At 53.0% G+C, this 15,079-nt stretch overlaps 1 protein-coding gene across 1 annotated transcript; it reads left to right on the forward strand.

The window, feature by feature from the left end:
- Positions 1 to 4,314: 4,314 nt before the first annotated feature.
- On the forward strand, positions 4,315 to 5,679 carry LOC128899845 (gastrula zinc finger protein XlCGF57.1-like). Its single transcript, XM_054179557.1, has one exon. The coding sequence runs from the start codon at positions 4,315 to 4,317 to the stop codon at positions 5,677 to 5,679; it is 1,365 nt and encodes a 454-aa protein (XP_054035532.1).
- The last annotated feature ends 9,400 nt before the right edge of the window (positions 5,680 to 15,079 follow it).

Here is a 15,079-nt window from a genome sequence, read left to right on the forward strand (position 1 = left end):
CCTCCAGCTGATCCCAGCCTTTAGTCTCAGGCCCCTTCCATCCTTGTGCTGCTGCTTCCAGCCCAGTTCCTTAGAGGCTTCCTCAGCCACAGCATTTCCCACTCCACCCTTCCAGGGGCAGTGGCAGTGGAGGTGGGGGACACAGGGCCATGGGACAGCCAAGGCAGCAGGGCCATGGATGGGCTGGGACTGAGGAAAGGGCCTGGGAATGTCAGGCAGGAATTAGGTGTTGACCCCCCAAAAGAGGACAAGTTACAGGTCCTAGGTGGCAAATGTGTGTGCAGGGCATGGCAGAATCTGGCAGCATTTGAGGAGGTGAAAGGAGTGAATTGTGCTGCAGCTCTGCATGTGTCAGCTGGGAGATGAACAGCAGCCCCTGGGCACTGTGCCCTCCCATCCAACCTCATTTTCTCTTGGGGATGTGGAGTGGCAGCTTCAGGAGATCTGCAAAGAGCCAGCTGAGAGAAATGGTCAGGGAGAGAAGGAAGCCAAACCCTTTCCAGTGAGTGTCTTTGGGCTGCAGGTGTGTGAAGGGTGCTGGAGGTGTGAGGTTTGGGCAGGAGGCAGAGACTCCTCCAGCATCCCAGTGAGGGCTGAAGAGGTTTGGCAAGAAGCTGCCCAAGTCCCTTCCCCTTTTGCTGCATCTCCAGAGATCATGAGCTCCCTTTGTGTGTGTCCTGAGGGCTGCTCTGATCTTCTCTTGGGGAGTGGGCAGCAGAAAGGTGTGTGCAGGGCAGAGCTGGGCACAGAGTGGGTGTGGTGGGGGCAGGACCATGGAGGAGAGGTGGGACCAGAGCAAGATGTGCTGGCAAATGCAGCTGCAGGCAGCAGAGCCCTGGGCAGGCACTAAGGGCTGGGAGAGGCTGTGTGGAGGCAGCTGTGTTGTGGTGCTGGCCTGCAGCTGTGTGCTGGAGGCTGTGTGCTGGGCAAGGAGCTGAGTCTGCACTTGTTGAGGCCTCCCATCTTGATCAGCCCTGGCTGTGTGCTGTGACTGTGCTGCTGGGCTTGGGAGCTGCCCCCAGCAAGGCTGAGCTGTGCTGCCTGGTTGTGGGCAGTGCTGAGCCATTCCTTACAGGTCAGTGCTCTCCTCTGAGCCTTTTGCTTCTCTCTGTCAGGGGCTGTGTCCCTCTCTCTATAAGCCTTGCCTGTGTGTGCTGGGGAAGAGCAGAGTCTTCAGATCTGCCCCTTGGACCAGGCCATTAAGGAACCCAGAGTTGGGCAACATCAGGACCCCGGCTCCCAGGGCAGCTCCCAACAGCTGTGGTGGGAGTAGGGGACCCCTCACATGGTTGGGGGTCTGATGTGTGGCAGGAGGCTTGGGATGTGGAGGGTGGTGAGAGAAGGTGGAGGTGGTTTGGTGTTTGTGCTGGGTTGAGGCAGCCCCCTCTCTCCCCACCACGGGCAGGAATAAAACACTCAGACAAACGGATTGCAAAAGTGATGAAAGTTTAAATAGAAAGCAGTGAAATGCTACAGAGAACCCAAAGCGCAGTGACAAAGAGAGATCCCAAAGCAAACCCAGAGGCATCCCATTCCCACCTGAGGGTACACCCGAGACCCTCAGGGCTCCTTCTTCCCCCTCCCTCTGCTGGGCTAGTCTCAGCTGGCCAGGCCTGAGACTGCCCATCCCCCCGTGGCCTTGGGCCTAGCCAGGCCCAAGGCCAGGAGACATCTCCCCCAGTTACCGGCTGGCGGAGGAGGAAGAAAAGAGAGAGTGCTAGACCCCGCACTGGATCTTATAGTGGTGCAAAGAATTATGGTAGGAAATACACAATTTCCTGTGTCCATCCCTCTGGGCTGGACTTCTGGACACAGGAAGTGAACACACCAGGGGGGCACCCAGCTCAAACTGCAACATGCCACCCCTTATTTCATACCATAATCTTTGCACCTAAAGACATCATCAAATCAGAAATCTTCTGATGACATGTCCGGCGAAGTCCACATCTTCATCTGGGCGTCCACTCAAACAGTCTTTCCTTCAAGCTCAAGTGTCAGTCCATCCCAGTTCTTCTCCTCTCATCTAATGGAACCCCCCGCGATGCAGAGTTCTCTCTTCTGCGTTGCAAGCTCTTCATGGATCCGTTGGACATCCTGGTCACCTGGAAAGAACCTCACAACTTCTCAACCAAACCATCATTCCCATTTCTATCCACTCAGCGGCATTATTTCCACCCCTGGGGCAAGTCAGCCAGAACAATCAGGCTCTGCTGCTTTTCCACCCCTCCAGGAAATAGCACGCTGAGCCTCTCAACCGTGCACGGACCTATCCAAGCCCAGTGCTGACCGCTTTCAGCCGCGGCCCGAGGCTCCACAGACGCATGCCACAGGTACACCGCCCCTCCACTGGGCGTTCGCGTACCGCAGATGTGGCAGCTCCAAGTACACAGCCCCACCCCGGGAGGGGAGGGGCTGCTCCACAACCTGCTGAGAAGGAGGGAGGTGGAGCCAGGTGCTAGGCGCCATTTTCGGAACTCGTCCGAAAACGTCGGGGAAGAGAACAGGGCTGGCCCCGCCGCCGCTCCGAGTGCACGGCCCGAGCCGCCGCCGCCGCTCCGAGCGCACGGCTCGGCCCTCAGCCGCCGCAACCCGAGCATACAGCAGGGCTCCAGCCACCTCTACCGCCGCGGTACAGAATCAAAATCGCCTCCACCCCTCGGGCATTCAAACGGCTCCTCCAGCGAAAACCATAAACGCGTCCCCAGGGCCCTTGAGAACAGCTTTCAAACTGAGTTCCTGTTCGCCCTTCCTGGGTATCGGGAGCCGGGCTCGCCCGCTCCGCCGCGGCTGGCCCTACCCCGCAGCGAGAACGGACCTGACTTTGATCTGCTCGCCGCTGCCCCCTCCGCCACTTCACCCCCCGCCGCTTCTGCCGCTCTGCAGAGAGTAAAGGTGGAGGAGGGGCAGGTCCCGCATTCTTAAGCGATGCCCCAGTTCCGATGGTTAAGAGCCACCCCTGCTTGAAATAGCAGGAGGGGCTCCGTGCCACCGGCTACGCACCAGGTGCCCCCCCGCAATCCACGAGAACTCACACAATCGCCCCAACAACAACACTTGAGCCCCAACTGCCAGAGAACCAGAACAACGCCCAGAACTAAATTTAAACTTTCTTATCTTTTGCAATCCGATCTGCAGAATGCACAATAACAAACTCCTCTCCTGCCTGGCTCGCCAAGAATGTGGTGGGTTTGGAGGCAGACCCCCTCCCCACAACAACCATCCTCTGCTACCAAGAATGTGCTGGGTTGAGGCAGCCCCCTCTCTCCCCACCACGGGCAGGAATAAAACACTCAGACAAACGGATTGCAAAAGTGATGAAAGTTTAAATAGAAAGCAGTGAAATGCTACAGAGAACCCAAAGCGCAGTGACAAAGAGAGATCCCAAAGCAAACCCAGAGGCATCCCATTCCCACCTGAGGGTACACCCGAGACCCTCAGGGCTCCTTCTTCCCCCTCCCTCTGCTGGGCTAGTCTCAGCTGGCCAGGCCTGAGACTGCCCATCCCCCCGTGGCCTTGGGCCTAGCCAGGCCCAAAGCCAGGAGACATCTCCCCCAGTTACCGGCTGGCGGAGGAGGAAGAAAAGAGAGAGTGCTAGACCCCGCACTGGATCTTATAGTGGTGCAAAGAATTATGGTAGGAAATACACAATTTCCTGTCCATCCCTCTGGGCTGGACTTCTGGACACAGGAAGTGAACACACCAGGGGGGCACCCAGCTCAAACTGCAACAGTGTTCCTTGTTCCCAGCCCCCAGGGTACCTCTTAACCTCTTCCAGCTCTTCCTGCCCACCACATTTCACCGCTTCAGGGGCTCTGAGGGACATCAGCTGTAGTGGGTGTCTGGGAATTCCCCAGGCTAGTGGGGGTCAGTTGTGTGGCAGGAGGAGATGTTTGGGGTTGGGATGTGGAGGGTGGTGGGAGAAGGTTGGAGGTGGTTTGGTCTTTCATTGGTCAGTGCTGCTACCTCTCTTTGAGCCAGGAGAGATCAAAGGACAGGGCCTGGGCCAGGAACCACCCTGCCAATGCTGCCAGGCTCGAGCTGTGTAGGACAAAACCCCTTGTAAATCCCAGGGTACCTCAGGCTACTGATCACAGGAACCTGGGGTCTCAGCACAGGTATTGGAGGTCTGAGCCCACACTGTGGCAGAAACTGAAGGTTTGAGGTCCCCTCTGCATTCTTTCCTCCAGCTGGGTGTTGGGAGGTGTTGGGAGTCAGGGACTATTATGACCCACACAGGATCTCAGGGTTTGAGGTCCTGGGCTCAGGTGCTTCCATCTTCCGTATTTCAGAGCTGTGACCCCTTCCTGCCACAGTATGACCTCACGGAAGGACCCAGACAAGAGCTGGGAGGAGAAGCAGCACCCAGAGATCAAGTTGGAGCAGTCAAAGTTCAGCCTGAAGGGAGAGGAGGAGGAAGAGGAAAAAGAGGACAAGATGGAGGATGATGCTGAGAAGAATGATGACTATGAAGAGGAGGATAATGATGATGATGAAGGTGAGCAGGATGAGGGGGAGGAATGTATGGAGGAGGATGAAGTCAGAGCAGGTCCCTCAGTGTCACCGAAACAGCTGAGTCAGTGCCTTGAGTGTGGGCAGAGCTTCCCACCTGGCTCAGAGCCAGTGAAGCACCACTGCCCGCAGCCTGGCTCCCGGCCCTTCGTCTGTGGTGACTGTGGCAAGAGGTTCAGCTGGAACTCAAACCTCATCCGGCACCGCCGCACCCACACTGGAGAGAAACCTTTCACCTGTGCTGACTGCGGGGAGAGCTTCACCCAGCGCGGCCATCTCACCCAGCACTGCCTCACCCACACTGGAGAGAGGCCCTTCTCTTGTGACAGCTGTGGCAAGCGCTTCAGGCACATGGCTCATCTTAGGCAACACCACCTCACCCACACCAATGAGAAGTCCTTCACCTGCAGAGACTGCGGCAAGAGCTTCAACCACAGCTCCACTCTCACCATCCATCGCCGCATCCACACCGGAGAGCATCTGTTCCCCTGTGCTGAGTGCGGCAAGAGCTTCACCACGAGCACTCGACTCATCCGGCACCAACTCATCCACAGCGCTGAGAAGCCCTACAGCTGTGCCGACTGTGGCAAGAGATTCACCCAGAAGGTACAGCTCACAGAGCACCGTCGTGTGCACACTGGCGAGTCATTCAGCTGTGCTGAGTGCGGCAAGGCCTTCAGCCATAGGGGCACTCTCATTCACCACCGCCGCACCCACACTGGTGAGAAACCTTTCACCTGTTCTGCCTGTGGCAAGAGTTTCAGCCGCAGGAGCCATCTCATTCGCCACTGCCGCACCCACACCGGTGAGAGACCGTTTACCTGTGCTGACTGTGGCAAGAGGTTCAGCCGCAGGGGCAATCTCATTGCTCTCCGCCGCACCCATACTGGTGAGAAACATTTCACTTCTGCTGACTGTGGGAAGAGCTTCAGCCGCAGTGACCATCTCATTGGTCACCGCCGCACCCACACAGGTGAGAAGCCGTTCACCTGTGCTGACTGTGGCAAGAGCTTCAGCCGCAGGGGCACTCTCATTGTTCACCGCCGCACCCACACCGGTGAGAAACTGTACACCTGTGCTGACTGTGGGAAGAGCTTCACCCAGACGGTAACCCTCAACAACCACCGCTGCACCCACACCAGAGAGCAGCCTGCACTGTATGGGGCATAAATCCACCTAGACTCGGCTGGGTAATCGTGACCCCTCTGAGAGAGCCTTTCAGGCACCAAAATCATCCCTTTTTCCTTTGCAGTTCTCAGGGGCTGGGGACACCAGCAGCAGCAAACACCTCCTGCCCTTCTGAACACCAATTATTGCTAATGAGAACTATTACAGTGCTGAGTCGGCACAGTTGGCGTTCCCAGTGAAGCTGGGCAGGGCTTTGCCAGGATCTGCCTGGTTCTTCCCCAATGCTTTTCCCCAATGTACAGGGGGTAAGAACCTCCCTGTACATTGACCAATTGTGTCAATAAACCCCAAATGTTACCCAAATCCTCTCTGCTTTTATTTCAGATATCCCTGCCTGAATTCCCCAAATTTGGGGGCATCTACTCTGAAGGGATGGGGTGGAGATGTGTGCCCAGTTCAGGGAGTGGAAAATGAGGTTCTCAGAGGAGTCTTGAGGGGCATCTCAGAGACATTCTTCAGGGGCTTCAGGTGATCTTAGGTGTTTGGGATTTGGATGGTCCTAGGATTGACTTTAGGGATCTTTGGAGGGTGTAGGGAGAAGCTCATGGAGAGCTTTGGAAGAACTCTGGAAGCTTCTGTTGGCTTTCTACTATGGGGCTGGAACAGGTTGAAGAGCTGAGAAGAGGTTAAGCTGCCTGTTCCCCCCAAAAACAGAAGGGAGGGAAAAATAACACACACACAAATCAAAAAACCCTCTGGGTTGAGATAAGGACTTGAGACAGCATCAAGAAAGCTGAATCCAAAGGAGATCCCATAATGCACACTGACCTGAGGCTGTTTGCAGAAAGAAGCACAGCAGTGAGCAGCAGCAGCCAGGAGTTCGATCCCTACAGCCCTCCCCCTCAGCAAAGAGCCAGCACCTGAGAGCCAGAACCCAACAGCAGCAACCAGAACAGGAAGCCTCTGATGTTGCAATCTGAGCTTCAGGTCCTGTAGTACTTTGCTCCAGCCAGCACTGTCCCTGTGAAGGTGGCATGAGGCAGGGTGGAGTAATGGCAGCAAATTTCCAACTCAACCTTTGATATTGCCAAGCCCTGATTCTGTGCCATCTGCACCATGCCCAGCAGCAATCAGCAGCACACCTCAGGCACTGTCCATTCTCACTCCACAGGAGGTGGCTTTGCAGGGCCCAGAGGGCTGCTCACTGCAGGTGCTCTGCAGCTCCACTCTGTTCCAGCACAGTCTGGATCAGTCCATGCCCAGTCCAAACGCTGCAAATGCTGGGGCTGTGTTTCCAGCTCTGGGACAATCTGGGTCCAGTGACTCCTTCCATGCCTCCAAGTGAAAGCAAACTGTGGCTTGCATCCCAGTACTCAGCTTCCAACACATCCAGGTGTGGGGATCCTCCTGTCACACCAGAAACACAGATGGGTGCCACCCCTCATGCTTTGATGATGTCAGAGCACTCTGGGCACCTGTATCTACTAAAGCTTTATCCTCTCATGAGTTCAGCTTGCCAGGCCATTGGTTCTGTGTGGTCCAACAAACCAATTTGTCTCTCCCCTCCATCTGGTTGCAGGCAGAGCCCCTCTAAGTGCCAGGTGCTGCTCTTTGGCCACAACAACCCCATGCAGTGCTACAGGCTGGGGTCAGAGTGGCTGAAGAGCAGCCAGACAAAAAGTGACCTTGGTGGTACTGGTTGGTAGTAGGCTGAACATGAGCCAGCAGTGCACCCAGAAGTGTGCCCTAACTTGTCACTGCCTTTCCCTCCTTGCACAGGTCTCCATGGCCAGAGGCAGCAGATGGGCAACAGCAGCTCCATCACCCACTTCCTCCTCCTGCCATTCCCAGGCACAAGGCAGATGCAGCTCCTCCACTTCTGCCTCTTCTTGGCCATCTACCTGGCTGCCCTGCTGGGCAATGGCCTCATCATCAGCACCATAGCCTGGGACCACCACCTCCACACCCCAATGTACTTCTTCCTCCTCAACCTTGCCCTCCTTGACCTGGGTGCTATCTCCACTATTGTCCCAAAATCCATGGTAAATTCATTGCGGGATACCAGAACCATCCTATGCAGGATTGTGGTCGTTTGAGGCTGTGCCTTTAAGAACAAACACTGCTGGAACACACTGGCTAATGTTTTTGGTACTAGAACCAAAACATTCTGATATTCTAAACGAATTTCATTGGTTGATAAACAAAAATTCAGCTTTAGATTGTGAAGCGGTTGGAAAATTTTTTCCTCAGTTCAGTTCGGTTTGGGAGTTGGGGGAGTTTGGTGTTTCAGCCTGTTCTCCCTGCCTGCTTCTTCTGCGAACTGCTGGACTTGGCCTTCAGATAAGCAAACACTAATCCTGCATGGGCTTTTGAAGCTTGCTAACAACTCTTTTCCTTAGTAACTTGCCTTTCTCTCTCTCTAACCCCTTTTTGGGGAAAAAGGGAGGTAAGGGGGGGAGAGAGGGGGTTCCAAAGAGGGGATCCCTCCCTCAGGGAGGGATTTTTTGTTGTGTTATTTGTCTTTGCTGTGTATTTCTGTGTATATATTGTAAATACCTGTATATATTGTGTTATATATAACCTGCTTTCCATATATGCTTGTAAATATATAGCTTTTGCTCTTCGACTGAGTTAGCTGTGGTTTCTTACTCTGTGGAGGAGGGAGAGCTAAGCCCTCTCTCAACCCACCACAAGGATGTGTTCTCCAACTGTTCTTTATAGTATTCCTAATTGCTACAGAGTATTTTCTCCTCACCACCATGTCCTACGATCTCTACGCTGCCATCTGCAGACCCCTGCACTATGAGACCCTCCTGGGCAGCAGAGTTTGTGTCCACATGGCAGCAGCTGCCTGGGCCTGTGGGGTTCTCTTTGCTCTGCTGCACACAGCCAATACATTTTCCCTGCCCCTCTGCCAGGGCAATGTTGTGGACCAGTTCTTCTGTGAAATGCCCCAGATCCTCAAGCTCTCCTGCTTCACATCCTACCTCAGGGAACTTTGGCTAATTGTGTTAGGTGCTTGTTTCTTCTTTGTCTGTTTTGTGTTGATTGTGGTGTCCTATGTGCAGATCTTCAGGGAAGTGCTGAGGATCCCCTCTCAGCAGGGATGCCACAAAGCCTTTGCCACCTGCCTCCCTCACCTGGCTGTGGTCTCCCTGTTTACTGGTACCTCTTTTTTTGCCTACCTGAAGCCCCCCCCAGTCTCTTCCCTATCTGTGGACCTAGTGGTGTCAGTTCTGTACTCAGTGGTGCCTCAGTCAACCCTCTCATCTACAGCCTGAGGAACCAGGAGCTGAAGGCTGCCCTGAGCCAACTGATCCCTGGATGCTTTCAGAAGCAATAAACTCTTTGTCTTCTCCTGCAGAGCAGTTCTGATGTCACTCAGTGCAGCCTGGCTTCTATGGTTTTTTGGTGAAAAGGAGAATGGATTAGCCCCTGATGGCTATTGTGTGTATGGGCAGAGAACAGGGGAAGGAGGGGACCCCTGCAAACACACAAGGAATACACAGGAGACAGCAGACAAGGAGGAACCCTTTCTCTCTGTCCTAAGCTGTGCCTGCTGCAGCTCATGGAGCTGAAGACACCACATGCTGGAAGCTGCTCTCCCTCCCCTCCTCCAGGGAGGACAGTACAAGCCAAAGCAGCAGCACCCTTCCTCCCACCCAAACCTTCTAGGGGGGGTGTTCCTCTTCTCTCTCTCTCTCTCTCCATTTTTTCTTTCTCTCTCCCTTCTTCTCTTCCTTCTACTTTATTCTGTTAATAAATAGCCTGGCTATTGATAGTTTGGCCTCCTTTGTGCTTCTAATTTCATAACTCAGGAATGTTCCAAAAGAGCTGAGTTTCTCTCCCTCTTCAGACCGAGACACAGCACCAGTGCAGCCAGGGAGCACTAATTCCTGGTCTTCATAGACTGCTCTCTTTCCACTCCCAAACTCCCCTTCTGATCCCTTGTCTTGGTCTAAGGCCTGAAAGCTTGGTCACAGCTTTGCAGTGTGGCAGTCTCTGATCACAGACAGGGACAGGCCATGTGCCCATGCACCTGGTCTCCACAAGAGCAGTTCAGCACAGACAGGTGATCTGCTTGGGGCAGTGTCTGAAGCCTTAGGTCTTCTTCCAAAGTTTCCTTCATGCCCAACAGATGCAAACAGCAGGGAACAGCTAAAGTGTGTGAGTGTGCAGGGCTGGGGCACACAGCAGTGTCCTCACAGAGCCAGGCCTCCTGCAAGTGACCTGAAGGATCAGCAGAGAAGGCTCTGGACTGTGTCTGTGTTCACTGGACACCCTGGGGAAGCTGTCCCATGGCAGTCATCCTAGACTAGCCTTCACAGCCACTGTTTCCAGCAGCAGCCTCACACCTCAGCTTGGATAGACTCTGTCCCTCCGCAGGAGGACATGGCCTCAGGAGGTCAGCAGTGCCTGTTTGCATTGTGCAGATGAGATGTCAGCAGATGAGCTGAGGTAAACATGAGCGAGCAAACACCATCAGCTATTGCTGGAGGTACCAGGGCACTGGAGGTGTGAGTGGCCTCCCAGCCTCTGGCAGGGGCTTCAGGAGGCCAGGGAGACTCTCTGCTGCCAGGCAGGGCCTGTGTGATTGATGAGGAAAGACTCTGTCTCTGAACATCCCACACTCCATTAGGAGTCCATGAGGCCAGCTCAGATGTGGACATCTGACAGAGCTGGGACATTGCTGTGTGTCACTCCAGAACAAACCCTACTGGCCCAGGGAGATTCATCTCAGATGGCTTGGGCAGGCTCCTGTCTGCTCACATCACCCTTGCTGGACTGTGCCCTGAGATGTGCACAGAGCCATCCCAGAGGTTCTGGGCTCCTTGGCAAAGGCCTCTTCAAGAACACCAAAAAGGAGGATGGGGAACATTGCAGGCTGGTCACCCTCAGCACAGTCCCTGGGAAGGTGAAGGCTCCAACACCTCTGCAGCCATTTGCAGGCCCTTGCGGGACAAGAGAGGTATTGTTGGGCCCATATGGGTAGGGGCAAGAAGGGGATGTTTTGTGCCTGGACCTTAGCCAGGGCTTTGCCATGGTCCCCCATAGTCTCTTTACAGCCAGAGTGCTGAGAGCTGGAGTGCAGAAATGCAGGAGGTGGTGGCTGGGTGGTGGATGAAGCCCAAATGTCACCAGGGCAGAGTCCTCCTGGCAGACACTTCCCAGTGGTGCCCCTCAGGGCAAGCCCTTGGGCCAGCACTGTGGAATCTCTTCATGAACTCCCTGCACCATCTGAGCCAGGGCCATTGCATTTCCTCTGGAGATGAAGCCAAACTGGGCAGAGCCCTTGAGGGACCTCATCTGCTTAACCCTGCCCTGAGCAGGATCATTGGACAAGAGGATGTGCAGGAGTCTCCTCCACAAATGCAGCAGGACAGAGCCAGCAGCTTCTCCACTCAAACCCTTGGTAGGAAATCTCCCAGATGGATCTGGTGAAACTTTGATCTGCTCAGGCTCTGGCCACAAGGAGGCTGATGGCTGAGTGTGCAATCCTGTGCTCAGTTGTGTCTCAGGAACTCACCATTCAGTAGGAAGCCAAGGACTGGGAAGGGGGAGGGGAGGCCACTTCTGCCTCCTGAGAGGATTAGCCAACAACAGGAACACAGCTGAGAAAGGGACTGTGAGGTCAGTTGTGTCTGCAGGAGCTGATAGGGCAGCCCTGGGCTCATGGCTGGCAGATGGGCACAGTGATCTGGGAGATGCCCTCTGCCAAAGGGCCTGGGCTGACTGCAGGAAGGGGCTGATGGTTTGGCTGCTGTGTCTCTGCTGCCTGAGTACCTGATGGGACAGCAGCAGGCACAGGGCTTGGTGCTGTCCATCCAAGAAACTGCAAGGCCAGCAGCCTTGGGAGCTCCTGGTGAGGTGGGCAAGAGCAGGAGAGAGGAACACTGCCAGATGGTGCAGACTGGCCGTGAGGAGCAGGAAACCTCTCTCAAAGGGCAGTGCTGTGGCCTGAGAAGATCTCCAGAAGGAGTCTGGGATCAGCCCTTCTCTTTGTGTCCCAAGGAGCAGAGTGTGAGTGTGGGCAGGTGTCAGTGAAGGCATGGGAATGCCAAGGTGGGGAAGTGAGATGAGGGTCTGCAGCCTGCAGGGCAGGAGAAGCAGCTGTGAGACAGTGCAGGACAAAGCTGTGGTAGAGCTGGCAAAGGGCAATGGCAGTGGTGGGAGTGATGAGGAGAAGCCAAGGCTGTGCCCTCTTGACTCTGGCAATTCTCTGCCCTCGAGGCCTGTGAGGAGATGTTGTCCTAAGGCACTGGGAGGGCCTCACTGCCTCTTTCCATAGCCCCAGGAAGGCTGGGGACTGTCAGGCCCTTGTCCTCCACTCAGCATCACAAACCGTACAGGGATCCTAAAGGAAGGCTGGAGAGGGACTTTTCATGAGGGTGTCTGGTGACAGGGCAGGAGGGAAAGGTTTGAAGGTGAGGAAAAGGAGGTTTAGACTGGGCCTTAGGAAGAAGGTCTTCAGTATGAGGGTTGTGGGACTCTGGAATAGGCTGCCCAGGTAGGATGCCCTCTCCTGAGGGTGTTGAAGGCCAGGCTGGATGAGGCCTTGAGCAGCTGAGTCTATAGGAGAGGCATCCTTGCCTATGGCAGGGAGGTTGGAGCAGATGAGCTCTGAGGTCCCTTCCAGCCTAGACCATGCTATGCTGCTATGAAACCCACAGCCCACCCCCACTGCACCTGAAGAGCCTTGACCCACACATGAGGGACAGGATCTGCCTGCCCAGGGGCTGTGCTTAGGCCTTGGCCTTTGTGCTCCAGAAAGCAGAGCCAGAGTTTGCTCTCCTGCACTTTGCCTTTGTCTGCTGCAATCACAGCCTCTCCTGAGCTGCTCTAATGAGTCCCTGGGGAGGCTTTGGCAGTACTAAGCCTCAGTGGGGCCAATCAATGCTTCAAGGTACTTTGTGTTTTGTTTCTTACTTCTTGCACAGTTTCTTCACTCTTCTCTCAGTACCTGAGGTTCATGGAATGATCCCCAAGTGCCCTGAGGAGCTCTTTGTGTCTCTGTTGTTTACTTCCAGATTTCCAAGTGCACCTCACAAAGCTCAGATTTTGATGGTAAACTATTTGCTTCTTTCTCAGATGAGGGCAGAGGTGACAGCAGCATCCACCAAGCCAGAATGATGAAGGCTGTCTGCTCAGGAGATCTGGACTGGGAGGAGAAGCTGTCCTTTGAGGGCTGACAATGAGTGGACAAATTTGCTCCTCACCTGTTGGGAAGAGAAATCCATCGGTGAGGAGGGTGAGGGAAAGACTCGCAGCAATCAATATGATTGATAAGCAAGCTTCACTTTATTGTTAGAAAGCACAGCTTACATAGTATTTCAGCTAAATATGCACAAGTGTAATTATTCCATTGGCTATTAGTCCAGGGTTACATCATAATATCCAGCCTACCTACAGTTAGAATCTACGTGCAAATTCCTCTCTAATTAGCTCCTTGTTTTACTTATCCTTTATCTATACTCGCAGCTGCAAGCACAGCTCCAAGGTCACGATGACCCTCCATGCCCCATCCACACTTGCAGCTGCCAGCACATCCTCCAGGCTTCAAGGCCATGGTAATCCCCTAATATCAGCGTACCTGCTCACTGCGAGCAGCAAACATTAAGATGGAGTACGGCCTACACACTTTGTTCAAGCAGCTGTTCTATAGAACTATGCCCCTGCGATTCAAGCCATTCCTCAACAATTCCCCCCTTTTTCTTCTGAACAAGAAAAGCTCGAGATGTTACCTCATTTACACTTCTCATAACACATCCATATGCAATGCGCAAAAGAATCAAAACCAACAAGACAATACCAATCCAGCGTAAACCTTCTTTAAGTAGGCCCAACAACCAAGGAGACAAATTACCAAACCAAGATTGAAGCCATTGATCAAAAGGATTAACATCTTTAACAACCAATGAGTATGATTTTCTAACCAAGCAATCTTTTTATGAATTGACTGACTATGATCAGACAAATTAAAACAACACATGCCTTCAAAATCTTCACAGCCATGACCGTGAGCTAAAAGCAAAAAATCAACAGCAGCTCTATTCTGTAAATATGCATGTCGTAAACTATTTTGATCTACAAGCAATTTATCTAAAATTTCACTGGTTACATTAGCTTGTTTAACTGACCAGCAAGCCAGTTTTTCAATTTGCCTTAAAGCTTGCTTAGCAGCAAGACTAGGAAGAAGCAAAGAAGCAAAAGTGTTTGCTGTAACTGACCACAAAGCTACATTATCATTACAACTATCATCCAAATACTGCAGAGACCGTTTTTGTCAATGTTGCAGTATTGCAGTGATGTTTAACCAATCTCGATATTGAGGGGCAAATAGGGTAAGCTTGCCCAGATAACACGGACCTCCATAGGCATTTTTTGGTATTCCCTGCCATGCTCTGTCACCACAAATCAAAAAGATTCCAGGAGGCAGAGCCTTGGCTGTTGTATTGTTCCATAAAAGAGACAGATCTCCCCTTTTCTGTTTTTGAGGAGTCTGACCAGACCCTGGCGCTCCACAAGCACCAAACAGTGACCCATTGTTCATGTCCCTATCATTCCATCCACAATAAGTACCAAAAACCTGATAGTCCTCTTCAAGGAAAGGATTAACTATAGTCCAACCAGAAGTAAGGCCCAAGTTGTTAGGCAAATGATAAGAACCTCGTTGCTCTTGATACCCATCTCCAAAGACAAAACACGTACGAGTCCAGTTATGAGATGCATTGCCAATTCGCGCTGAGCCCAACAGTTGCAGTTCTTGTGGGTCCCATGGTAAGGTAACATACAGTCCCCTAATAAGTCCTGCAGCACAATCCGAGGTGGTAGTATCTTTTGAACATTCACCATACACACTATAGTTCCAAAACATTTGGTAGCCAAAATCAGGAATACCCACCAAACATGTCTTAAAGGGTTCTGTAGCAGACTGCAGGCTTAAACAGAAATCCAGATTACCCATCTGGTAAGCCCACGAGACCCACATATTAGTCCTTGGGTTTATCGATGTGATTGTCAGAGTCATGAGGGGCATCATCAAAAGCAAGAGAATTCTCATTATCCTGTGTAACTTGAGTAGTGGGAGGTGCCGGTCGAGTCCTCTTGCTGGGAACCCACAAAGGACCTGTTGGAGTAGACACACACATATGACCTCTACCTAAATACTGAACAGGAGCAGGGCCCATCCAAAGTCCAGTTGTAGGATGCCTATACATAACTGACATTTGTGGACAGGGTTGTTGCTGAACTAAAGAGCCATGAACATGGGCAGGAGGGTTCTTCTGTTCTCCGAAAATACACAAATGGTTAAGAACAAAAAGAATTCTCCTTAGCTTTTCTTGTGGATCTTGTACATTGTCAAACTTCTCCAGATAACTTTTTAATGTCTGATTTGCTCTTTCTACAATAGCTTGCCCTGTAGGCGAATGTGGAATGCCAG

The sequence above is a fragment of the Dryobates pubescens genome, unplaced genomic scaffold, assembly GCF_014839835.1.
Source record: "Dryobates pubescens isolate bDryPub1 unplaced genomic scaffold, bDryPub1.pri scaffold_81_arrow_ctg1, whole genome shotgun sequence".
Lineage (NCBI taxonomy): Eukaryota > Metazoa > Chordata > Aves > Piciformes > Picidae > Dryobates > Dryobates pubescens.

What these genes read in the sequence shown, in the direction of transcription:
- LOC128899845 (XM_054179557.1), top strand. Translation starts at nt 4,315, where the DNA reads ATGACCTCACGGAAGGACCCAGACAAGAGCTGGGAGGAGAAGCAGCAC.